General features: G+C 46.2%; 1 protein-coding gene across 6 annotated transcripts in view; it reads left to right on the forward strand.

Annotated features, from left to right (window-relative positions):
* LOC135918142 (uncharacterized) overlaps positions 1-25,576 on the forward strand; it is a 295,422-nt gene that overhangs the window by 156,457 nt on the left and 113,389 nt on the right. For 4 of the 6 annotated variants that reach the window (XM_070527127.1, XM_070527131.1, XM_070527129.1 and 1 more), the window contains 3 exons: positions 8,727-8,783; positions 12,784-12,810; positions 22,977-23,000. In XM_070527127.1, the coding sequence (XP_070383228.1) occupies positions 8,727-8,783; positions 12,784-12,810; positions 22,977-23,000 (108 nt within the window). The remainder of the gene's footprint in view (positions 1-8,726; positions 8,784-12,783; positions 12,811-22,976; positions 23,001-25,576) is intronic. The other 2 variants (XM_070527128.1, XM_070527130.1) reach the window with 1 other exon arrangement.

Here is a 25,576-nt window from a genome sequence, read left to right on the forward strand (position 1 = left end):
CAATGCACAAATAGTACTTACCGTCCGCAGACCAATGGCCTCACAGAACGCTTTAACAGTACGCTTGGCGACATGCTCGCAGTGTGCGTAGCCTCAGACTCTACAAATTGATTGCCATTCTGCCCTTCGAAACCTTCGCGCTTAATAACGCTACTAAGAACATCAGTGGCTTTTCACCCTTTTTCTTATTGCGTCGCACACAATCGACGTAATCCTTCCGTACAATGGACGAGGATGGCGAAATAGGCTTGTTTGTTCGTGACCATTGACATGTATCTGCATCACGCAACAGAACAAATACATAAGAAGAAACGAAGACGATGACAAGCGCTTGTCTTCGACTTAGTTTCTTCTTGTGTCCTTCTTTTCTTGCGCTGTACACATATGAGCATATGAGTATATGAGTATGATGCATATGAGTGTGCGCCTATTTCTGCCACAGCCAGACTTGCCGAAGAGTGTCGCGATCTCGCTTGGGCTTTACTTCAAATGACCAAAAGCGCCAGAAGGGTGCTCCCGATGACACCACTTCTGCGCCATCTTCCTTCCCGGAGCACTTGTGTGACTGTCGGTCCCTTCCATTGCACCTGGTCTCGTCGAAACTACTGGCCAAATGTGAAGACTCCTACCGCGTCATCGAACCAACATCTCCGGTCAACTGCGTGCTCGCGCTTGTAGAACAGCCTTCGAACAATCGCCGTCGTAGACGAGACATTGTCAGCGTCGACCGCCTTAAGACCTACTACGACCTACTCAGTCACACGATCTTAGGTCGCCCGGTGGAACCGTTTTCATTCCCGGGGGTAATTGTAGAGATGGATTGGGAGGATATAGTGGGTCGTCATTTGCAGCACTTTGCAGTGGATCGGCCTCTAGCCTCCTCATATACACACACACACACACACATATATATATATATATATATATATATATATATATATATTTTTTTATATATATATATATATATATATATATATATATATATATATATATATATATATATATATATGACAAGAAGGGGAACCCACAGCCGCGTTTAGTTGGTGGCCCAAACATTACAAACCCACTCGCTAATGAAGCCAGGAAAATCATAGGACAAGACATTTGTAGTTTTAATTGAACACGAAAAACGGCAGTGACATACAATGAAAAATGTTACTGACAGTGGGAGCGGAAGTTGGAAACCTCACGTTACCATATGGATGGTGTAAAATTGCCCGCGCATTGCCGCATTCGAGATTCACGTACTATTCCTCACATTAGGGCCCTGCCAATTCTAAAGCGATTATCTTTTAGTCCATCTAGCCTCTCACGTCTACCCGGTGACTCACGTTTGCTACTAGCCAGGGCCACAGGGTATTTGGTCATTGTTCGGATGCAATTCTGTTATGCCACCGTCAACATTCAGGCTTCGTAATTCAACTCTCGTGATGATGCTGCCACCACGTCATCGTGACCATGCATTCGTCATCCCATTATCGTCACTCCCTCGTCATCAGGCTATCTCGTTGCTTTGTCATCATTGCACAAACGCCATCCAATTGTATTCATGTCATCGCCATCAAACTGCCTTCGCCATTCAACGACGTTATTCCTTCATTGTCATACCATAGCAATCATGATGTCATCATTACAGTGTGAATATACTACTATATTGTCGTGCCATCGTCATAATTGCGTCGGCATCGAATTGACGCCGTTATAGATTCGTTGCCTTATTGTCGTCGTGATGCCGTCATTAACATTTCATCACCATTTCAGCTTCGCTATCGAATTCCCTTCCCCCTAACCTCGTAGCGTCGTCGTCTTCTTTCCATCATCGTCATTATAATGCCCTCCTGTCCCGAGGCGTTGCCACACTGTCGTTTCTCCATCGTGGTCATTTCAAAATTGTAATCTTGCCGCCGCAATACCACACTCTTTATACTGCATTGTAGTGTACTCGCCCTAGCGGGAGCGAAAAGAAAACTGCTGTCCGGGAGGTTCCGGAAGAGAAACATGCGCACGAATCTAATGGAGTGCGTTGGAGCCTGTGGGCTGGATGTCAAAGCCCAGGCATGAGCGACCGCTGCAACCGTCTGCGTTCCATCAACGTCCTACATTTATCGTTCCATCGTGGTCACTGCATCATCGTCATAGAGCTGTCGCCATTTCTACATAGTCAGGACAAACCCTGGTCAGCAAGTCTAACAGTTACTTAAATGATATTGCGCGAAAAAAACGATACGGGCTTGAGAGAAGTCGACACACCTAGCTTTGCGCTAGGTGTGTCGTCTTCTCTCATGTCCGTGTCCTTTTTTTGTAGCGCAATATCATTTAAGTAATGGATTACCAACTTGCCCGGAATGCTGCTCTCATTAAGTCTAACAGCAAAGTGACATCTCCACTTTTTCTGAAGCTTTCTTCGGTACTAATTTCGTTCTGCCCTTTTACGACCTCACAAGATCGCAACACCTCACTATTTAACACATCGTTTGTTGTTTTGCTGCGGTCCCTCAAATTCAATTTATCTTACTACATCATTTATCCCCGCAGAAACGTCCAATCTTATGCCCAGATTGGCATTTGCGCGCATTAGCTTTGGTATTTTCAAAATCATGAAATTCAACCTTGCGGGCATGCACAATCGTGATTTATCATCTACAGCGTACTTACACTTCGCATTATCAATTACTGCAGCCTGGCTCTCCTATTTCGTGGCTTACTGGTTAGCTAAGATGTTCGAGTAACCGTCCCGTCTTAACTCCGCCACCTCCCACCTAAAGGTTTTTCAGCATATGTTATGATGGAAAGGAGATGTGGTACCAAAGATGTATGCAGTGCGTGATAGCTAGATGCAGTTTTTCTAGTACAGCTTCAGATAGACGAAGTATAAAATTCATATGAACTGTTGCGATATGCATCTATTCATTTAACGCGCAGAAAGTGATAACCGCGCTCCTGAACATTGATTTAATTATTCGATTCTGGTAATAAAGTGACAATATAACCGGCTGCGTAGTTAACATTGTTATGGACAGTTTGAAAGACTTATGCGCGTTCACACTGGCTATCTTAGAACTTGTCACACACATACCTGTGCAGCCAATGGAGCGCTCACGAAAGTTACCATTGGTAAATTGCACGACCATGTTTCTCTAGGCTGCAGGTTTGCGCCTCCCATAATTTCTTATGGTGTGTAAACGGTGCAGTCTCAAGTGTTCCATCCCGTATATGTCGTCATTGACCTGTGTTACACAGCCAATATTCTAATCAAGAACTATCTTCGCACCAACTCGATTCCGTACTGCGCCAAGCGAGTGTGTTCCACTTATTTCGGCAACATACTTTGTGTATTGCTTTGAAGCCTCTGCCGCTTTTCGCATACTAATTTTACAACCTGTAAAATATTGTTATTAGATGCCTTGAACTTAGAAAAATTGCAGACCTTAAGAGACTTCTTACGTGTTGGAATGCGAAAACGTGATATTCCAATCGGTGAAATATTTATTTCCGTGCGTTCCTTGTCTGCGGAAGTTCTCGCCCTCGTTCTAACTGCGCCTTGGAGACGCCAAATGAAGACGCGCTAAGCATCGCAAACCACTCGCTTGCTCGCAAGGAGTTCTTAACTCGTAGGACCGTTGAGAGCATTCAATTGGACAACAGTGCTTTTTACGCGTAAGCGTAGATGCCCCGTCTGTGAAATCGGCGCGGCTATCTTTTTAGGCGCGAGAGAAGCGAGCGTCTTAGGAGAAAGGCTCCTGCAGGTGAAGAGAGCCGCCGCGTTTGCGTCCTTGCCCTTTGCACTTCGACCCCGTGGTGCTGGCTATGCATGATCGCAGCGTCTCTTCTTTGCATGTGGACTATTATGCACATTCCCTGTGGCAGACCACGCGTCTCACCATAGAGGCCAATTGTGCGTGCCGTGACAGCGTTCTGGCTTTTTCCGTTTGTGCTTTGACGCCACGGTGTTCGCTGTGCATGTTCGCGGCGTCCACACGCTTGTTCCTAACCCAAGTTCGCGAAGCGTAGCGTCTCTGTAACTTTTGTTTTAAACGCTCGTTTTATACGCTTATAAGGTGGCGCTACCTTCTCCCAATTGACTGAGCCCTCACGTGCCCAATGACGCACGCACCATGTCACACCGTTTGCCAGCCAGAACCGTGACTCCACCGTGGCATAGCGGAAACGGGATTGTCTCGTGCCTGGGAGGCCCTGGTTAAATTCACACTCAGTCTGAAAACATCAAATTCATTGATTAACGTTGTTTTCAGAACCCTCCCTGAGAAATTTGATGTCAATCCGAGCATTTTCCTCGTGTGCTTACTCTTTCGTTGTCAATTTTTGGTGCCATCGCTGTGTGGCGACGTCGACGACGCCGGCTTTTCCGTTATGCCTTATGCAATGCGTTTTCATTACAATACTTCTCCAACAACGATTTCACAAACACGGTGGTATTCTTGGCTTCAACGTTTTTCTTGGTGGGGCACAAGCACATGGCCACCTTCTCGAGAAGCTGAGGCAGAGGCTCTTACGACAGAACGTGCATACTTCTTTTCGGGCAGCTGTGTACAAAATCAGGGAGAGAAGGTAAACTTGACTGCCGGAACAACGCAAACGAAACCCGTTGTTCTGCTCGGGCGCAAAAAAACTGAAAGCGCCAAGAAACAACTTGTAGTAGTACACTTCCAATTTCTTCGCTTAATCTATGTTGCGCTATAGTGCGTTCAAACGTACAGCACATAGGCCTCAAAATACAGCCTTAGTCAAAACGATTGTGTGCTACGTCACACTTGTGTGCGAAGGCCCCCGTCCCAAAGAACAGCCAAGCTCCAAGCGGAGTTCGCATATCGCTCCTTTAGCACATGTTCCACAAAAGACGCAGCTTGTTCAGAGGAAAGCCGAAGTCAAGATGAATTGCTTCATGCTTTCCGTTCTGTGGGTGAGCCAAATCTTATTTAACCGCCTGAATGTGACTGTGGTCTTCGATAAGGCCATCCATTCCATATTATGCTAAATTATTGTCTTTGTGGAGTGGCCCATCAAGGATCTTTGGGTGTTCTTGAATAGCGTGGGTAACGACACAGTAGTTCAACATTATTATAAGCATGGTCAGCATAGTGCCGTGAACACGTACGGTCATTGAACATTGCGCTCATAACCCATACTAAATAGTAGAATAAGGAACGTCGCTAATGTTAACGCTTAAAAGAGACGGCTTGATAGGTCCTCTTGTTGAAACGGTGGCATCTCCTGCGACATTCCTTGGAGTACGCTGTTCGGTGCTCTAAGCCCATTCTATGAACTTCTGTTGTTCATGCAGAGCGTGATATATAATCAAGTAACGAATAAATTGCAGCGGTGGCGTAGAGGTAGAACACCCGCTTTGCGCGCAAGAGGTCCGTGGTTCGAATCCCGGTGCCGGCAATTTTCCACCGGATTAAAAAAAAGAAAGAAAGAAAAGACATCCGCCTGTTGACAACATTGCACAAACAGGCCTGGAGTGTGGCCTGATCCCGGTGACCAGAACCGGTAACGCACTCCCTCACCAGAGCGGGATTGGCCACCCTGGTGCAGTACTTGGCCACAACCTCCTATATGAACACGACAATCAAACCCCGGCCCTCAGTCCCCAGCAGCTGCGAAGCAACTGACCAAGGCAGCGGTCAAAACTGCGACGCAGCAGAGGGTGCTAAGAATCACTTGCTTCGGACAGGCCGCCATTGGAATATCAACCTGGCAACGCTTAACGCTACAACATCATCTAGTGAGGCGCGTCTAGCAGTGCTATTGGAGGAATAAGACGGCAGTAAATGTGATAGAATAGGGCTCAGTGAATCTAGGAGGCCAAAAGAAGCATATACACTGTTAAAAAGCGAGCACGTCCTGTGCTACCGGGGCTTAGCGGAGAGAAGAGAACTAGGAGTCGGATTCCTGATTAATAAGAATATAGCTGGTAACATACAGGAACTGTACAGCATTAACTAGAGGGTGGCAGATCTTTTTGTGAAACTTAATAAGAGGTACAAAATGAAGATTGTACAGGACTACTCCCCTACATCCAGTCATGATGACCAGGAAGTCGAAAGCTTCTATGAAGACGTGGAATCGGCGATGGGTAGAGTGAAAACTAAACACACTATACTAATGGGCGCCTTTAATGCCAAGGTAGGCAAGAAGCAGGCTGGAGACAAGGCAGTGGGGGAATATGACATAGGCACTAGGAATAGCAGGGGAGAGTAATTATTAGAGTTTGCGGAACACAATAATATGAGGATAATGAATACCTTCTTCCGCAAGTGGGATGGCCGAAAGTGGACGTGGAGGAGCCCGAACGGCGAGACTAGAAATCAAATAGACTTCATACTCTGCGCTAACCCTGGCATCATAAAAGATGTGGACGTGCTCGGCAAGGTGCGCTGCAGTGACCAGAGGATGGTAAGAACTCGAATTAGCCTAGACCTGAGGAGCGAACGGAAGAAACTGGTACATAAGAAGCCGAATAATGAGTTAGCGGTAAGAGGGAAAATAGAGGAATTCCAGATCAAGCTACAGAACAGGTATTCGGCATTAACTCAGGAAGAGGACCTTAGTGTTGAAGCAATGAACCACAATCTTATGGACGCTATTAAGGAGTGTTTAATGGAAGTCGGTGGTAAATCCGTTAGGCAGGATACCTGCAAACTATCGCAGAAGACGAAAGATCTGATCAAGAAATGCCAATGTATGAGAGCCTCTAACCCTACAGCTAGAATAGAACTGGCAGAACTTTCGAAGTTAATCAACAAGCGTAAGACAGCTGACATAAGGAAGTATAATATGGATAGAATTGAACATGCTCTCGGAAACGGAGGAAGCGTAAAAACAGTGAAGAAGAAACTAGGAATTAGAAGAATCAGATGTATGCGTTAAGAGACAAAGCCGGCAATATCATTACTAATATGGATGAGATAGTTCGAGTGGCTGAGGATTTCTATAGAGATTTATACAGTACCAGTGGCACCCACGACGATAATGGAGGAGAAAATAGTCTAGAGGAATTCGAAATCCCAAAGGTAACGCCGGGAGAAGTAAAGAAAACCTTGGGAGATATGCAAAGGGGGAAGGCAGCTGGGGAGGTTCAGGTAACAGCAGATTTGTTGAAGGATGGTGGACAGATTGCTCAAGAGAAACTGGCCACCCTGTATGACCTCGAGCATACCGGAATCTTGGATGAACGCTAACATATTCCTAATCCATAAGAAAGGGGACACCAAAGACTTGAAAAATTATAGACCGATCAGCTTACTGTCCGTTGCCTACAAACTATTTACTAAGGTAATCGCAAATAGAGTCAGGAACACCTTGGAGTTCTGTCAAGCAAAGGACCAGGGAGGATTCCGTAAAGGCTACTCAACAATTGATCATATTCACACTATCAATCAGGTGATAGAGAAATGTGCGGAATATAACCAACCCTTATATATAGCTTTCATTGATTACGAGAAAGCGTTTGATTCAGTCGCAACCTCAGCAGTCATGGAGGCAATACGGAATCAGGGTGTAGACGAGCCGTATGTAAAAATACTGAAAGATATCTATAGGGGCTCCACAGCCACCGTAGTCCTCAATAAAGCAAGCAACAAAATCCCAAGAAAGAAAGGCGTCAGTCAGTGAGATACGATCTCTCCAATGCTATTCACAGCATGTTTATAGCAGGTATTCAGAGACCTGGAGTGGGAAGGATTGGGGATAAAAGTTGATGGAGAATACCTTAGCAACTCGCGATTCGCTGATGATATTGCCTTGTTTAGTAACTCAGGCGACCAATTCCACTGCATGCTCACTGACCTGCGGAGGCAGAGCAGAAGAGTGGGTCTGAAAATTATTCTGCAGAAAACTAAAGTAATGTTTAACAGTCTGGAAAGAGAACAGCAATTTACAATAGGCAGTGAGGCACAGGAAGTCATAAGGGGATACGTTTACTTAGGGCAGATAGTGACGGCGGATCCGGATCATGAGACGGAAATAATCAGAAGAATAAGAATGGGCTGGGCTGCGTTTGGCAGGCTTTCTCAGATCATGAACAGGAGGTTGCCATTATCCCTCAAGAGAAAAGTATATAATAGCTGCGTCTTACCAGTACTCACCTACGGGGCGGAAACCTGGAGGCTTACGAAATGGGTTCTACTCAAATTGAGGACGACGCAACGAGCTATGGAAAGAAGAATGATAGGTGTAACGTTAAGGGATAAGAGCAGATTGGGCGAGGGAACAAACTCGAGTTAATGACATCTTAGTTGAAATCAAGAAAAAAATGGGCATGGGCAGGACATGTAATGAAGAGGGAAGATAACCGATGGTCATTAAGGGTTACGGACTGGATCCCAAGGGGAGGGAAGCGTAGCAGGGGGCGGCAGAAAGTTAGGTGGGCGGATGAGATTAAGAAGTTTGCAGGGACGGCACGGCCACAATTAGTACATGACGGGGGTTGTTGAAGTATGGGACAGGCATTCGCCCTGCAGTGGGCGTAACCAGGCTGATAATGATGATGATGTTGATGATGATGATGATGAACGAATAAATTGCACTTTCTCCTATTAATGGTAAGGGAGGGCCCCGACTCGCATTAGACGTCCTTTGTGACAGCCTTCTGGTCCCATTTCTCAAATCGCTATCACCATTTTTGGCAGTTTCCATTGCCACGTTAACCAGCTTGAGCTAAATGAACACATGGCCCTATGTTAAAGCTATTTTTCTTGTTTCAGCTATCAACCTGGGATATTCCCACCTCCAAAGAAAAACAAAAAGGAACTTCATTGCGGGTATGTCAAGGTGTCTAGTACGCACTAAGAACAATGAAAATTGACATGCCATTTAATGTAAGTGTTTAGTAGAATGAAAGAAGTTAGCTTTTGTACTGTGCATCAGAATACTAGCGAACCGCAAGGGAAAACTGAATAAAAAAAGAAATCGAATGAAAGTCTAAAGAAATGTTGAAATTAGGGAACAGGGCGCAAAAATAATTATTTCAATAAAATACTATCCTCACTACACCTAAAGGCTCTTGTTCTACTGTATACATACACCTACTTATACATAGGGTTGTTCGTTTTCGGGTAAAACCCGATTTTACCAGATTTTTGCACCCCGAATATGTTCCTAAAATATCGGGTAAAACCCTATTTATCCCCATTTCTGAAACAACTATGCCCACGGAATTGCTGTGCCTCCAGTTGGCGCGCAGGCGAGAGGCGGTCGAAGCGGCCGACAGAGACACAGTCGTTGACTGCAGGCCCCGCGGCGCCATCTAACGTCGGATTCCCGAACACAGCGCCAGCAGCTTGGGCACCCGCAGCGGCGATATTTACGCGTTGTGTATTCGCAGCACTGCTGACTAGCGTTCACGATGGGAAGAAAACGAAAGACATTGGATGATTGGTGCAAAGAACACGGGGATTTACAGAATACAACAAAAGACTCTGCAGGCAGCCACGCGCTGGTGTGCAAGTACTGCAACACCGAGATGGTCACCGATCCAGCGAAGAAGCCCTACGACCGAATTCGCGAGCATCTCGCGTCATCGCGTCATAAGAAGTTGAAGATGGCGGTCCAAGAAGCTGAAAAGGCGGGAACATCTCAGCCAACGCTCTTCGATGTTTCCTGTAGGCAGCGTGCGAAAGAAAATGAAGCGGATGGCGTGATTCACGACTTCGTTCGTGCCCTTGCGTACAGTGGAATCAGCATGCATCAGGCGGACAGACCTCTGGGGGATTTCGTACGCAAATACTGCAAGGCCGCTAAAACTATGCCGACTGGACAGTGACTTCGGATTAAATACCTGAAAGAAGCTTTTGATAAGGACATTGCGAAAACCCCTGATGATATGCAAGCAGTTACAGTGAGTGTTATCGTCGACGAATCCCCTGACATAACCGGAGTGCCTACCATTAACACTCTGCTGTGCTATTATAGTCAAAAAGCAAAAAAAAGCAGGTTTGTTTAGTCGACCTCGACAGAGTTAATGCTTCGAACAGCTACACAGCGGCCCGGGTAGTCGGCAAGGCTCTCCTTACTGCGGGCAAGACGTGGAAGGATGTTGTAGCCGTAGCCACAGATTCCGCAGAGTACATGCGAAAAATGGTACGTGAGATCTGCGAAGCTGAAGCGATCTACATCTTGCATGTAAAGGACATAGCCCATTTGATCCATGTGAGCGTTGACCATGCGATTTTGTCACCTTGCGTGTCTGATGTTCGATCCGCAGGGATCAAGTTTGGAGCATTGTTTAAGCACGCTAACAAGCGGCACCAAAAGTACATCGAAATATGTGCCTCTAATAGCCTGTTTGGTGCTGATGCAAAGAAGCCTCCTTCTGTAGACCCAAACAAATGGCAAAGCTTCTACAAAGCGCTTGTTGTCGTCATAGAAATGTGGAGCTCATTAACAGAACTTGTTGAATGCTCGCATGATAGCACCAAAGCGGAAGCTATTCGAGCGATACTTTCTGAACAAGAGGTTCTTTATGCAAAGGCAGTCTTAATGAGAGATGCCCTCGAGCCTCTTTTGGATGTCCAGAAAACGCTTGAAAGCGGAGAACTCCTCATACCAAGCTTCGATCACCTCGTAAACGTCAAGCTACAACGGACTGTCAACGAGCTTTCCACGATGGTCGGTAAAAGTGATCGGGCGAAAGGTGTTTTGTCTATGTTGCCTAAGAGCAGTGCCATATTAGTAAAAACTTGTTGTGAGGAGTTTTGCACCAAGATCTCCAGAAAATGGGACTGCACTTTGAAACGGAACGTCTCAGACAAAGAAAACCAGTTGACATTGCGGAAACTGGGAGCTGTACTCGATCGGTTCCAGAAGCGGCTGCTGAGTCAGTCGTTTGATGACTACCGACCTCTCCTTTATTCCGTGATGGACGATGTACGCTCGCTTCGTGAGGAGTTCAACCAGTACTTGCTGGAAGCAAGCCCCACAAATGAAGGTGTTGAAGTGATTGACTTTTGGAACGACGCAACTGTGCGTTACCCAAGGCTAGCAAATACAGCGTTCTCATTGTTGTGCATAGCTAATGGCAGCTGTGACGTTGAGCGAACGTTCTCTCAGCTAATGCACCTGCAGAGACCAGAAAGGTCTCGTATGGAAACCGAGATGTTGCGCATGCAGATGAATATGTATGTTAATAAGGACTTGTAGAACGTCGATGGCCAGCCCTCGTGAATAAAATGTTTCTTTTCTCAAAACTGACCGTTGCCTCTCACTGCGAGTAATAATTAATTGCCAAAGAAACGCCACATTTTTCAATATTTTCTTGAAAGCAGCACAATATCTAGCCCTAATTGTTACCCACTGGTTCGAGCAAATCGAATAAATTATTAGTTTGCAAATTTAACCCGATAAAACCCGAATTGCGGAATTTTTCCACGAAAAACCCGATTTCTCCCCTATTATCAAGCCGAAAAATAACGCCCGATTTTTACCTCCCGAATTTAAAAAAATATATACCCGAAAACGAATAACCCTACTTATACATAATTATTTTATATTGCCATGCCTATCGAATGATTTAGGGTCTTTGCTTGTGCGAAACAAGAATGGCTTTCTGACACTTCTCAGGGTACAACATTTTGGTACCCAAATTATCTAGAATCCCTCCTTCCTGCTCGGTTGTCATTTCACCGAAAATTGCTATGCTTCGTTACAGCAGGGAATAACCACACTGCTAAGAATGCAATGGCCTTTTCCCACTAGTCCCTGTAAGAACTAGTTTGTCATCTTCACGCTTCATGAGACGGACCACAGGATGAGTGAAATCCTCACTGCTCTATATATGCTTTTGCACTAGTTGATGCAATCTGGTAAGCATGCGTTCCATATTTTGTGTGCATGTTTGCATGTGCCTAACTATAATCTGTTCTGCGCACACCATGCTTTAACACGCCATTGAAGACGCTGACAAACCATGGCGCATGGTCACATTGTGATATGAAAAGTTTGTTCTGTTTGCTTTTATGCAGGCACTGTTTTGTTTGCAGAAGGCAATCTTTTATTAAAATTAAGCCAGTTGGAAGTACATCGCCCTATATCTTTCACCTTTTGTTGGCCTTTCTGTTTCCATAAATTTTTCGTATTTATTCTGTTCGATGATATCCCACTGCTGAGAACCAAGTATTTATTCGTACTTTCAGGCTACCATCAGGACCAGCCGTCTTACTTGTAGCCGAAATTGCGAAATTACAGCATGGCTCTAACAGCTGTAATATGCAATAATTTGACCCAATGGATTTACAGAAGTAAACAAAAACGTTGTGCAGAACAAACGCGCATCTCGGAATCTATGTGAATTTGAATAGGCATGTAACGTACACCTTGAGAAGCGCTGATGAATCAAACCAAATAGAAGCATACAGGAATCAGCAATGGAGATAGCTAGAAGACGTTCAGAGTACGTTGGGAAAAAAAACAGGGAATGGATTGATAGCACCTGATTACTTACACACCGAGTGGCAGTAACGGTACAAGAGCGAAAATTTGAAGAGATGCGCCCAAAATGCTATATTGATAAGCATGCATAGAATACCTCTTCAGCTAAAGCAGGGCTGATCACTGATTTTCACCACCCCGCTTGAATGGGGTTGCCAATAAAACATCCTAATTGTGATCATCACGGAGCAGAGGAAGAATTACCATTCGAGCATACCTTGCTAGTGTCTTACGGTACTGAAGGGCATGTTTTGAAAACGGGCTTTTTAAGTGCATTGATTGAGTGTTGTAATGCTTAATACTGCTCCAACAAAGTTCTTCCGTTTGTTATTGCAGAATGCCCGTATGCACAAAGACTCGTGGGTAAGTCAGAGGCATTTACTCACAAGCATGGACCAACTGACAATGTGGTTTTTGTAACATTGTGATTTTATAAAAGTTATCTAGTGTTTCCGATGGAGTGAAATAGTTGCCCTTCTTAGGAGAGAAATTACCGCTATTATTTTCGCAGCGAAGTTGTCGGCCATCATTACCAGCGCGTAATCGAATGAGAGTACTTAGTTATTGGTCATTATATTTCAGAACAATGATGTCAAAGCAGCAATGGAGGGAAATTTCTCATTTGGGCTAGTATGACGTGCTATAAGACATGATTTAAAGTAGTATATCAAATAAGAGAACTTGCAGAGGACCTAGCATTTGCATCTTCGACGTGGTAAAGAAGCGCACTCACACAGCATGAAAGAAAAGAAATGGGCAGATTACAAAATCTGGTACAGGAAGGTCAATTTAATTTCTTTGAACATGACAAGAAATCCATTTGTTCATAGTGCAACCAAAATAAATATTCAAGAATTTGTATTATGTGTTTATCAGGCGAATTTCCGCATGTTCGAGCTCCTGACAGTTATAGGAAGATTGTGCTATTGATTGAACACCTGAGAATAGCGCTTTGTCCCTGTCTCTTTTTCTCGGCATTTCGCCTTATTATGCCCAGACTATCATTCTACCACCCGAAATGTGCTGAATATAACCAACCTTTATATGTACCTTTCATTGATTACGAGAAAGCGTTGATTCGGTCGAAACCGCAGCAGTCTTGGAGGCATTACGGAATCAGGGTTTAGACGAGCCGTATGTAAAAATACTGAAAGATAACTATAGCGGCTCCACAAACACCGTAGTCCTTCATAAAGAAAGCAACAAAATCCGAATAAAGAAAGGCGTCAGGCAGGCAGATACGATCTCTCCAATACTATTCACAGCGTGTTTACAAGAGGTATTCAGAGACCTGGAGTGGGAAGAATTGGGGATAAGAGTTAATGGAGAATGTCTTAGTAACTTGAGATTCGCAGATGATATTGCCTTGCTTAGTAACTCAGGGGACCAATTGCAATGCATGCTCACTGACCTGGAGAGGCAAGTAGAAGGGTGAGTTTAAAAATTAATCTGCAGAAAACAGAAATAATGTTTAACAGTCTCGGGGAAGAGAACTGCAGTTTACGATAGGTAGTGAGGCACTGGAAGTGGCAAGGGAATACATTTACTTAGGACCGGTAGTGACCGCGGATCCGGATCGTGTGACTAAAACTGCAGCGGCGGGGAGACCAATCGTCGTGGAGCAAAACGAGAGAACAACTGGTTGCCTCGGGGGTTGTCGCGCAAGGGGTGAGGAGGACGCGAGGAGATAGCACGGTGGCGGCATAGTTCAAAGAATGGCGGTGCTTTCAAATTACCAGAGGACTTTATCCGTGAGCTAACGTCATTTCGCTCTATTCTCTGCTAGCCCCCACACTATTCAAGGAGGGAAGCGGTTCAAGACCCGAAGTCTGCGCCCCTCGTTTGACAGCTGTAGTGAAGTTTTTCTTCTACAAGATGTTGTTGCGAGAGAAGGAACCAAATAATGCGTCTGAATGTGCATGGTGCCTGCGTAAGTGGGCCCTCAACGTATTCGATGAGCTGGCGAAAATCCAGGTCATCATGAAGTTGCTCCGCCAAGTCAGATACGGTGATGGCGCAGACAAAACTGTAATCGGAAGATAGTTCAGGCGGAGTCGTTTCTGCATGAGCGTGGGACAGACAACAGCATCTGTGATCTTGTGTGCCGACTTATAGACAACCGTAACGCTGAACTCATGAAGACAATGACTCGAGCTTAGGTCTGAGGGGTCTCTGAGATCGGGAAGCCAACACAACGAATGGTGGTCACTGGCAACTTTGAATGGCAGGCAATACAAATACAGTCGGAACATGGACAAGGACCATACGGCAGCGAGGCAGTCTTTTTCTGAAGTCTATTTCTGAAGTATTTTTCTGAAGTCTTCATATGAAGTCTTCGTCTGAAGTCATCGTTGTAAGTCGCAAAAAAATGCGATGTTGGTCTGGCTGCGAAGCAGAAGCAACATTGTCCCTTGTGAAATAATGTTAGGGCTGAGCTGTCTTGAATAAGTAGTATGAAGCGACGGCAGCACACTCAAGGTCCCAAACAACGGCAGTCCTCGCGTTTTTTCCTCGTTGTCGGGAAGGCGACTACTGTTCGCGTTTTTGGTAGCTGGCAGTTGACGTGGTAGAGCTAAAACAGTGGAAAGCAAGTGTCGTGTTACAGATGGTTGGGTTGCTCCGTAAAGCTTGGAAATGTGTCAGAAGTGGAGGCTCCAGTCACGTTGGTGCCAATGGGTGGGTCACGGTCCTCGTTTCGTCACGAATTATGTCAACAACTGCTGTAACAGTCGGCATACTAGCAGCTTCCCGAACTTCCTCCTGCTCTTAGCGAGTGTCGCGGTGTTGTTGCTACACCAGGGACATACTCGCGTACATAATACACGAATGCACCGACCGTCCAGGTGACGCAATTTCGCCATGAGTTACGGCACACACACTCACTTCGTGGTCTTGGGAAGCGAGACTCTCCGAACTGGACCAGGGACGCCAACTGGCGACCCTCAACCAGACCGGTGAGACGCGATCGCCAGTGGACCCCTGTCAGAGGGAACCACCGAGGAATAAACCGCGCAAAGGTTTGTGCAATAATAAAGTTCCATCCTCCTCCTCCTGCTCCTCGTGCTCTTCGCGCACATCGCTTCGGCCAAGCTCTCGGAGTGCTGCTAAATCACGCCGGCAGGTTCAACTTCACAAAGCGGCGACGGTGCTTTGGCGATCGTACTGTTGGGAAGGTTGATGTAGCGCTCACTCCTTTGTGTTGCTTCACTTATAAACTTAGCGAAGGTAGGTGGAGGGTTCCGCATGAGTCCAGCGAAGAATTGTTCTTTCACACGTCACATTAGGGGACGGACTTTATTTGTCTCGGCTATACCTAAATCAGTACGTCAGAATAAACGCGACACGCGCTCGACAAGCGTGACAACGCTATTTTTCTTCTGAAAGCAACTACGCAGAATCTGCTCGGCATTTTCTTTCCTTTCGCGGTTACTGTATGTCTCGCGGAGCTGTCGTCTGAATTCTTGCCACCTAGTGATAGAACCCTCATGATTCTCGAAACACTTGGGAGCGTAGTCTTCAAGCGCAAAGTGCACATAGCGCAGTTTCCTCCAGTCATCCCATTCATTCACTGCGGCGACTTGGTCAAAGTGTTTAAGCCAATCCTCCAAGTTGCCGCACATGTCGCCATGAAATTACTTCGGAACTCGCGCCGCGTTGAAGACAATCGGGGTGCAAGTCGGTTAACTGTGCCGCTCTCTTGCTTCTGACCTACTTCTTTGGTCGACATTCTTTCCGGGCTAAACAGTGTTCTGTATCGGCCAGGCGGTCTGATAAGATTGTACCGCGAATGACGTGTGCCTGACCGGATTGCAGCGTTATCTATAAAAGTACGCTGCTGCCTTGAATAAAGAGCTTTTTGCGTTGCTGCCACCGAAGCGTCTGTCTGCTGCTTAAAATAGAACAACTGGCGACGAGGTTGGGACCCCGCGCGCAGCAAACCACCGCGGGCCAGCAGCAGTCACGAGGCTGAACCGCCTACGGTGCAGGGCGACACGGAGCCTTTGCAGCCACGACTTCATCGACTGGAGCAGCGCAAGAACGTCGAGAAGCAAGGTGTCACGGAGCCCTTGCATGGACTTCAGCGGCTGACTGGAGCAAGCGAACAAGAACCGACACTACGGACAAGCCACATCAAGGAACACGACTGGGCAGATAAGTGAAAATTGCTCATTATGGCAGAACCGGGACGTGGTCCGAAGCTCGGCAGAATGACAGAACATGACCAAAAAATCGAAAACATACGCTCGTATTTTGAACGCTTCGAGAACTACGTAGACATAAATGATGTCCCTGCAGACAAGAAACTCAAGTTGTTTCTGAATGTACTCGGCGCGCAAGCGTATGAAGAGCTAAAGAAGATAACTGTTCCTCATTTGCCTTCTCAGAAGACTTTCGAAGAAATTAAACAGCTCCTGGAAGCTCATTTCAGCCCAGCTCACTCAATTATCGCTGAGCGCTGTAAATTTAATCGCCGAATGCAGCAAGAAAATGAAAGTGCCAAGGATTTCATCACTGAACTGAAGCATCTCGCAAGAGATTGCAATTACGGCACGTTCTTAAATGATGCCTTCAGGGACAGACTAGTGGCCGGTTTGCGTGACGAGGAAACGCAACGGGCTCTTTTTGCACAGACTGACTTGACGTTCGAACTGGCGTGCAAAACAGCGCTAGAAAAAGAGCTAGCTGCGCAACAGGCGAAGCAAATGCATGAGTTTGACACAAAACCGTGCAGCGTCAGCGTAATTCAGGGCGAACGTCACCGTGATAAGCAAAAGAAATCGACGACGGTTGCGTGGTCGAAAGATAAACGAGAGGGAGAGCAACGAAATGCGTGCAGGCATTGCGGAAAGCGTCATGCGGGAGAAAAATGTTGGTATCGGAACCACACCTGCAGAAATTGTAAGAAAAAAGGGCATTTGCAAGCCGTTTGCAAAAGAGGAGAAAAAGCTGTCAGATATGTTGACACCACGGACGACGAATCTGAAGACTTGAATTGTCACGCTGTGTTCTACTCGGGCAAAAGTTCAAGGGGCTACAGTGTCGACCTAAACATTGAAGGGAAGACTGTTTCGCTCATAATTGACACCGGTGCAGCGGTCACGATCGTACCAGAGCAGTTGTATAAGCAGTATTTCCCGCATGTCAGATGTGTGGAAGCAAAGGTGTCGTTGCGTACCTACACAGGAGAAAAGCTAAAGGTACTTGGAACAGCAAACGTATTAGTTAAACAGGAAGGAAGCGAGATCTCTTTGCCCATAGTGGTAGTGCAGGGAAACGGAACGCCAATGCCCGCTCTCATGGGAAGGGACTGGCTGGAAAAACTGCAGACAAACTGGAAAGCAGTATACAGTCTATCCACGGATAAGACACCGGAGCAGAGGGTAGAAGCTTTACGGAAGAAGTATCCCGAGGTATCCCAAAAACTTCGAAGCTCGCATCTTTGTTAAGGAAGGGGCTCTACCAGTGTTCTCAAAAGCACGTCCAATACCGTTTGCTATCAAAGAGGAAGTAGCAAAAGAGTTGGAAACGCTTGAGCAAGCCGGAATACTAAAGAGGGTCACGAAAAGTGACTGGGCAACGCCTCTGGTGGTGGTCGCGAAGAAAGGTGGCGCAGGATTAAGGTTATGCGGCGACTACAAAGTCACGGTTAATCCTGTTCTAAAAACGGACCATTATCCTTTGCCATTGCCGGAAGATTTGTACTCCATGTTCGCGGGAGGCAAAATCTTTTGCGTCTTGGATCTATCGCAAGCCTATCAACAAGTGCCGCTCGCTGAGGAAAGCAAAGCGTTGCTAACGGTGAACACTCATCTCGGATTATTTCAGTATCAGCGCCTTCCATTTGGTATCTCTAGCGCACCCGCTATCTTTCAGTCTTTAATGGACGAAGTCTTAAAAGGGATTCCAAAAGTGGGTTGCTATATCGACGACGTCATCGTCGTAGGCGACAACATAGACGACTGTCAAGTAACGGTGGAAAAGGTGCTTCAACGATTTTCACAGCATCATATCACCCTAAAACAACAGAAGTGTGAATTTTTCAAACCATCCGTTGTTTATCTGGGACACAAAGTGACATCAGATGGCATTTTTCCAACCGCAACAAAGATAAAGGCAATCAGGGAAGCACCTCAGCCAAGCAACGTAACTGAACTGCGAGCCTTCTTGGGCCTGCTGAATTTTTATGCGAAATTCATCAAAGATTTAGCTACAGTAGCTGCACCAATGTATGACTTGCTCAAAAAAATGGCTGTGGCTTAGGTAAGGTTAAGCCCAGGATGCGAAGCATACTAGCCTTTATTTTAGTTGTTGAACCACTGTTTAGCTTGGTGAACTGCCGTTGCTTGGCTATATTTGGTTCGGCTAGACGAAGAAACAACTCATGCGTTACTCTGCTTCGCCTTGGACGCCCCGCATTGGACGCGGTGAGCGTCGAGCAACGCAGCGTTCGGCGCGGCACCGAAATGTGCGCCTGAGCAAGCGACGCACGCCTGAGCCTTAGAAACAGCTCGTTTCTAAGGCAACACCGCATTCACTAGAGGCGCTTTTGTACCGCTTTGAAGCCTCGTACTCGTGGCTCAGTGGTAGCGTCTCCGTCTCACACTCCGGAGACCCTGGTTCGATTCCCACCCAGCCCATCTTGCAAGAGTTGAGCCAAAGCTACTTCTCCTCTGTCGTGACGTCACGGTGTCACGTGGTATTCAAGGCGACACCGCCGCGCCTGAGGAGCTGGGTTGAGCTCTCGTAATATGCTTCGCATAAAAGGACACGACTTGGGTGTGGACGGGCGCATGCTCAAGATCATTCGCGGAAGCCAAGCAGCGCCTCATCGACAGTCAAGTATTGACTTTTTACGACGTGAAAAAGCCAATCGGGTTAAGCTGCGACGCGTCGGCCTACGGTCTTGGGGCCGTAATTTTTCACGTCATGCCCGATGGCTCAGAAAGACCCATCGCATTTGCCTGCAGAACATTAAGTGCAGCGGAGGGCAACTAAGCGCAAGGCGAGAAGGAAGCCCTGGCCCTGATTTTTGTTCTAAGCAGGTTTCATAGATACGTATACGGGCGCAAATTCACGCTGTATACAGACCACCAACCGCTGTTGGGGATCTTGGCATCGGATAAACCAATTCCTTCTTTGGCCGCAGCCAGGATTCAGCGTTGGGCTATCACCTTAGCAGCTTATCAGTACACACTGCGCTACAGAAACGGCGAAAACATGGAAGTTGCCGACGCAATTTCAAGGCTTCCATTTTTGGTCAAGCATAAAGACGACGCTGAAGAATGTCTTGCAGTGTTTGAGGCAACGCCTCTCACTGCGAGCCAAGTTGCTGCTGCGACTAAAAGGGACCACTTTCTTTCCAACGTCGTGCAGTTCACCTTATCTGGCTGGCCTGCGCACTACGATGATAAATTTCACCCCTTTTTCGTTCGTCGAAACCAACTATCGTACGAGCAAGGCTGTGTCACGTGGGGCCAGCGAGTGATCATTCCGGACGAACTTAAAGAAGCAGTATTAACATTGTTGCATGAAGAGCACCCTGGAATGCAGAGAATGAAAATTCTTGCTAGGTCGTTTGTTTGGTGGTCATCGATTGACAAGAACATTGAAGACACTGTCCGTCGATGTACAGTGTGCCAAACGACCATGCCTGCGAAGGCACCTGGACCATTGCATCCATGGACTCATCCAACCCGCGTTTGGCAGAGAGTCCATGTCGATTTCGCCATGAAGGATGGTTCCAACTTGTTCCTTCTAGTAGACTATTACTCAAAGTGGATAGAAGCAAAATGCCTCCGCACTACAACAACGTCAAAAACAATCTCCTGTCTCAAGGAGATATTTGCAGCGTATGGCTACCCGGAGGAACTGATCAGCGACAACGGACGTCAGTTTATTGCGCAGGAGTTCGCCAATTTCACCTGTTCTCACGGCATTCGACACACACGTACGCCACCGTACCATGCTTCATCGAACGGGGCAGCAGAAAGGCTAGTCCAAACGACAAAAGCCACTCTACTCATGCAAGTGCTTCACGATAACCTAACAGGTCAAAACAGAACTCTGCATCAACGACTTAACTACTTCTTGCTTGCTTACAGGAACACCCCGAACTCCGTAACAGGAAGAACGCCGGCTGAGCTGCTCCTGAAACGACAAGCTCGAGTGAAGCTTTCACTTTTAAAGCCAAGTTTTGTGCACGATATGCGCAGCCGTCAAGACAGAGACACCACCCATCGCAACGAGGGCCGAGGAAGGGACCCGCAGATGGAAGCCGGTAACACAGTTCTCGTCAAGACTACGATAGGGGAAACCCTGTCATGGGAGGAAGCTGTCGTAGTGCAACGCGTAAGCGACTCTACTTTTGTAGTCAAAGTCAGTGACCATTTTCGTTTTGTGCATATCGACCACTTGAGACCCAGTTGGATTACGGGATCAAAGACTTCATTCCATCCGGACGTCGAAAAGAAGCGCATCCTGAGTCCACTCCAAGTGCCCGTATACAAAGAGATTTTCTACCAACACCCTCCGAAGAAAATGCCCCTGCTGACTCCATGACTGGTGGTCCTACTGCGGAACAGCTTGAAGATGTTCGCTTAGATGACTCCACTTCAACTAAGGAACCGGCATCGCAGCCCGAGGCAAGACACTCAGCAGCGCAGCCTGCAAGTATCACCCCGTCAACCATGGCAGCACCTGAAGAGGTCCATCTGCGAAGAAGTAATCGCACAAGGCACCCTCCTGATCGCTATCAAGCCTACAACTATGAGCGCGGAAAGAAACGCGTGTAGCTTTAATTAAGGAGGAAGGAATGTTCTGTATCGGCCAGCTGGTCTGATAAGATTGTACCGCGAATGACGTGTGCCTGACCGGCATGCAGCGTTATCTATAAAAGTACGCTGCTGCCTTGAATAAAGAGCTTTTTGCGTTGCTGCCACCGAAGCGTCTGTCTGCTGCTTAAAATAGAACAAACGGGTCGTATTCTGGAGGTAGTCCTTGCAAGCGGCTGCTGTGGGGAATGCCCGATTTTCCTGTTGAATTGTGTGAATGGTGGCAGGATCTTGACGCGTCGGGGGCTTAGATTAGTGCAGAAGATGGTACACAGCACGCTCCACCAGTTTTGACACTATTAACACGCCATGCAGCAGTACAGCTCCGATGAAGCAGTACGCGTTCGTCGTCGTCGTCGTCCTCGTTCTCTCTCTCTCTCTCTCTCTCTCTCTCTCTCTCTCTCTCTATATATATATATATATATATATATATATATATATGTAGAGAGAGAGAGAGAGAGAACGGGGCATATATATATATATATATATATATATATATATATATATATATATATATATCGCTTGTCGTTGCCAAGTTAGCATTGTAAACTTAATGGCATCGTTTTCTAAAATTATACACTTTTTACCTTGCTCTATAAAAAGTGACTTTCTTAACAAAACGCTGTTTTATGCATTAAAGGTAAGTGGAACCGCAATTCATTTCTCCGCAATGTTCGGGAATTGAAATCTCCAAACTGGAGTCATCCTGAGAATTTGTTCTAACTGGATCCGCCTTGATAACTCCACGGCTACAATTTGCAGATCGCAATATGCACCATAAGGTAATTACTTAAAAACCTAATTAGTGAAGATTTGTTGAATAATCGATTATGCATTCCACTTTTTGGTGCACATAACGTCCGCCTTTTCGGCTAAACCAGTCCTTCAAATACAATTTTGCTGTTGGCCCCAGGCAACCTTAGAGAATTTTTGCAATTGTTTGCTGAGACACCATGTATATCCTAGGTGACTCATCATGATATACTTGTTCCATAGTTCCATTTTCTCTGGGAATCTTCGCTTTAGTTTGCTTGTATAATGTTGGATGCATGTCAACTGCGCGCTGCTGCTCTTTCTCAATATCGAGCATTCTATTTTGAAATTCACCTATTTGTACTTGCGCGTTTCGTTTCCTTATTACAAATTCTTTCTTCGCATGCCTTGTGTCTCTCATGCAGTGCCTAGATATATGTCCTGCTACCTTCCACATAAGCCAGTGCTGCTGACTGCCTAATTCTAACACCGGAGATGCAGCTTAGTCAAGCTTCACTTCTGGTTTTCTCTGCTACCTCCTTTCTTTGAGATGAATGAAAATTTGAATGGCTGATTGATGAAAGTGCAAATTGGAAAAAGTGGATTGCCAACTTCATTAAGTAGCTGACTCGACATTGTGATTTATTGCGCAAGTGCTGGTCTCCTATTAATGCAGTGCTCCTGATCAGAGCGAACTGCACTATTAGTAACATGCGCTTGATGAAATGATTCGGTTACAAATCAGGTATAGTCACCTAAGGCTACTAGATATAGTCAAATCTGGCTTATATACAACCGTCGCAAAAGTAATTACTGCTGGTAGTTTTGTTTCTGCACTCCTGTTCAAGAGGTTTCTCGCGTTGCCTGTATATGCTTTAGCATACTGGGGACATACCCAGTGGCCTAATCCTCACCTATTTCTTTATGACGCACGGATTTTTTCAGAGCCTGGGCCCCCGCACTATACTAGTAAGTGACTCTTTCTGTGATTCTAACGCAATACTGGCTACTTCAAACGATACCACCTACTAAAAGCCTCTGCCACAACACAAGTTAGCCGTCCACGAATCCGAGAATTGCTTAAGAGCAAGAATTTACCCTTCGTTTTTTTTTCTACATATATTGAAAGTGTCATTGCTGCATATACAGGCAAGTGTAGTCATTTGTATGCTCTTCTTACATTTCATTTCCACAGTATATTGCTTCTTCATACACCACCTATGCATAATGATGTATGGGCACGGGACGCACACGTGTTCCGTGCTGACAGCAGTGTTAGATCACATCGCTAAGCAATGCAACGAATCACATATATTGCAAAAAAGTTACGCGTTCTCGTTTCTCTAATGAGCGCTGATAGCGACGCATGCATATGCGCATTCTTCATTATATACATGGTGTTCCAACTATCATGTACCAAGGTTTCAGAAGGTGCAAAAACCACGTGACTGGACAAAACCAATGTAATATTGCTTGCCCTTGCTTGGATATATTCAGGTTTCCTATTTTGCGTTCCACATATTTACATATTTGGTCCTAAATATATACTAAACTTCTGAAATAATATAATTTGACGAATTGCGTCAATGAGAAAATGGTAGAGCAGTATGAACAACTCCCGGTAAAATTTTCTGTTGCTCAACAGGTGCTATATAAAGGTGCTTTTTTTTTCCCGAGCATGAAGGAACCCACCGAATACAAGCAAAGTGTCTCGAGAGGCCAGTCGCATGTCAAAACAGAAAGGTGTATAAGAACTTTCTTATATTGCCGTACAATTTTCTCATTGACAATTTTATTCTAGTCGTCACAGCTGAGAAGTTTATTATTCAATTTAGACTAATTGTGTAATTAGGCGGAGTGCAAAAAAAAAGAGTCCTTGTACCTCCAAGGGATGGCAAACAGCATTACCTTTGTTCTGTCCTGCTACGTAGTATTTGCATATTTTGAAATCTTGGTGCAAGAAACTTGGGACACCCTGTGTATGCGTTTGCATGCGTACATGTACAACTTTGTCTGTCGTGTGTGTTCGAACGCTACCGCGGATTGCAGACGGCACAAGTGAGCTGGGCTATCAGCTTCAATCAAGCCATCACCCGGATGCAAGTCTTGCTGTTCACGTTTGCGCCTTGTTTGTGTCGCAGGTTAATAGGCTGGAATTAGCACGCCTTGCAGGAAGCTCAAAAACCTGAACCCCTCCTGGCCAGCGTCCCGTGCCTATAGAGATTTTGATTCACAACTTCCTGGCTTCGCTGACCAGATGCATCCATTTGAGACAAAACCTAACTAGCACCGGCATGTTAGAATCTACAGTGCGTTTCTGTGGTCAACATCGTGGCTAATGGGTCTAATTCCAAAGGAAGCATTTTACTGCTTCAACGCTTCTTGAAACAATATCGCCCATTGGAGTAAATATCAGATTTTCAATGTTGCGACTAATCTTAGAATATTTCGTTGCCTTTTGCATAAGCCTCACGGTAACATGCCCTTCAGTCTTAATCTCGTCGCCGCTATCTTCAATAAAAAATTTTGGCGGAACCCATCTCAAGATAAGTACGGATGGCTATGTGTTTTTCGTAAAATTAATTCATTGCCAACATGGAAACGAGTCAGGTATTCCACCTTCACTGCAACGGCGTTCCTCTTTCGCGCTTCAATCATGATGATCGCAGTGATGAATTATCGCCATTTTTGAAACAGGGCAGTGCCAAATAGTCCCGTAGCCTGCTTTAGTTATTGAGGTATGCTATACACGCTTTTCATTACAGCATTTTTCATACATTTTTTGTATACGGCGAGTGTTACCTACAAACACTCGGCGCCATTTAGAGCTGCCGCCACGAAGCATGCGCGTGTCCACCCAAATGCATGCTGTGCCAGTGCGCGCGAAAGCATAGAAAAGCCTCATGCCGCAATTTGGCTCCTCTCTTGAGCGTCCTTCTGGGCACGCCACAACACGTAGTGGTGCAAACGAGAGTTCTATGTGTGGCCTTCAAGACGAGCAGAGCGCGCAGCTGTTTGCGAATGCTGGGAAATGTTTGCCGATTGCCTGACGCCCTGTGGCACACACTCAGTGACCCATTATGATGAGTGACTCAGTGACGAGTGGCGCATACTTAGTGCACTATTGGCGAAGCTATTTGACATAGTTAAAGTGCCCCGGAAGAACTGGCCAACGCTTCGATAAGTGGCCAATGTTTGTGCTCCGGCCAGTGTTTGTGCTCCGGCCAACTCCGCAAGCTTTGCTCCCTTGGTATCGGCCGGCCAGCTCGTCCGTCTCGGATGTCGGTGTGCCGAACTCTGTCGGTGACGGTGCACTCCGGCCTCCCTGGCTAGGTCTAACGCCGGGTTCCGCTGCTACTTCGAGTGCTGAAGAAATGCCCGGGGACTATCGTACGTGCTCGTCTGCCCCAGAAGTGGAATCCTTCCTGGAGCGCACGGCACGGCCGTAAGAGGCTACAGCAGGTCCAAGGAGCCTCGCTCGAATGTCGCCGAGGTTGACGGCCGCACCCTGGATCACCAGCCTCACGGGCTTGACCGAACCCCCA

This window comes from Dermacentor albipictus, chromosome 10 (assembly GCF_038994185.2).
Source record: "Dermacentor albipictus isolate Rhodes 1998 colony chromosome 10, USDA_Dalb.pri_finalv2, whole genome shotgun sequence".
Taxonomy (NCBI): domain Eukaryota; kingdom Metazoa; phylum Arthropoda; class Arachnida; order Ixodida; family Ixodidae; genus Dermacentor; species Dermacentor albipictus.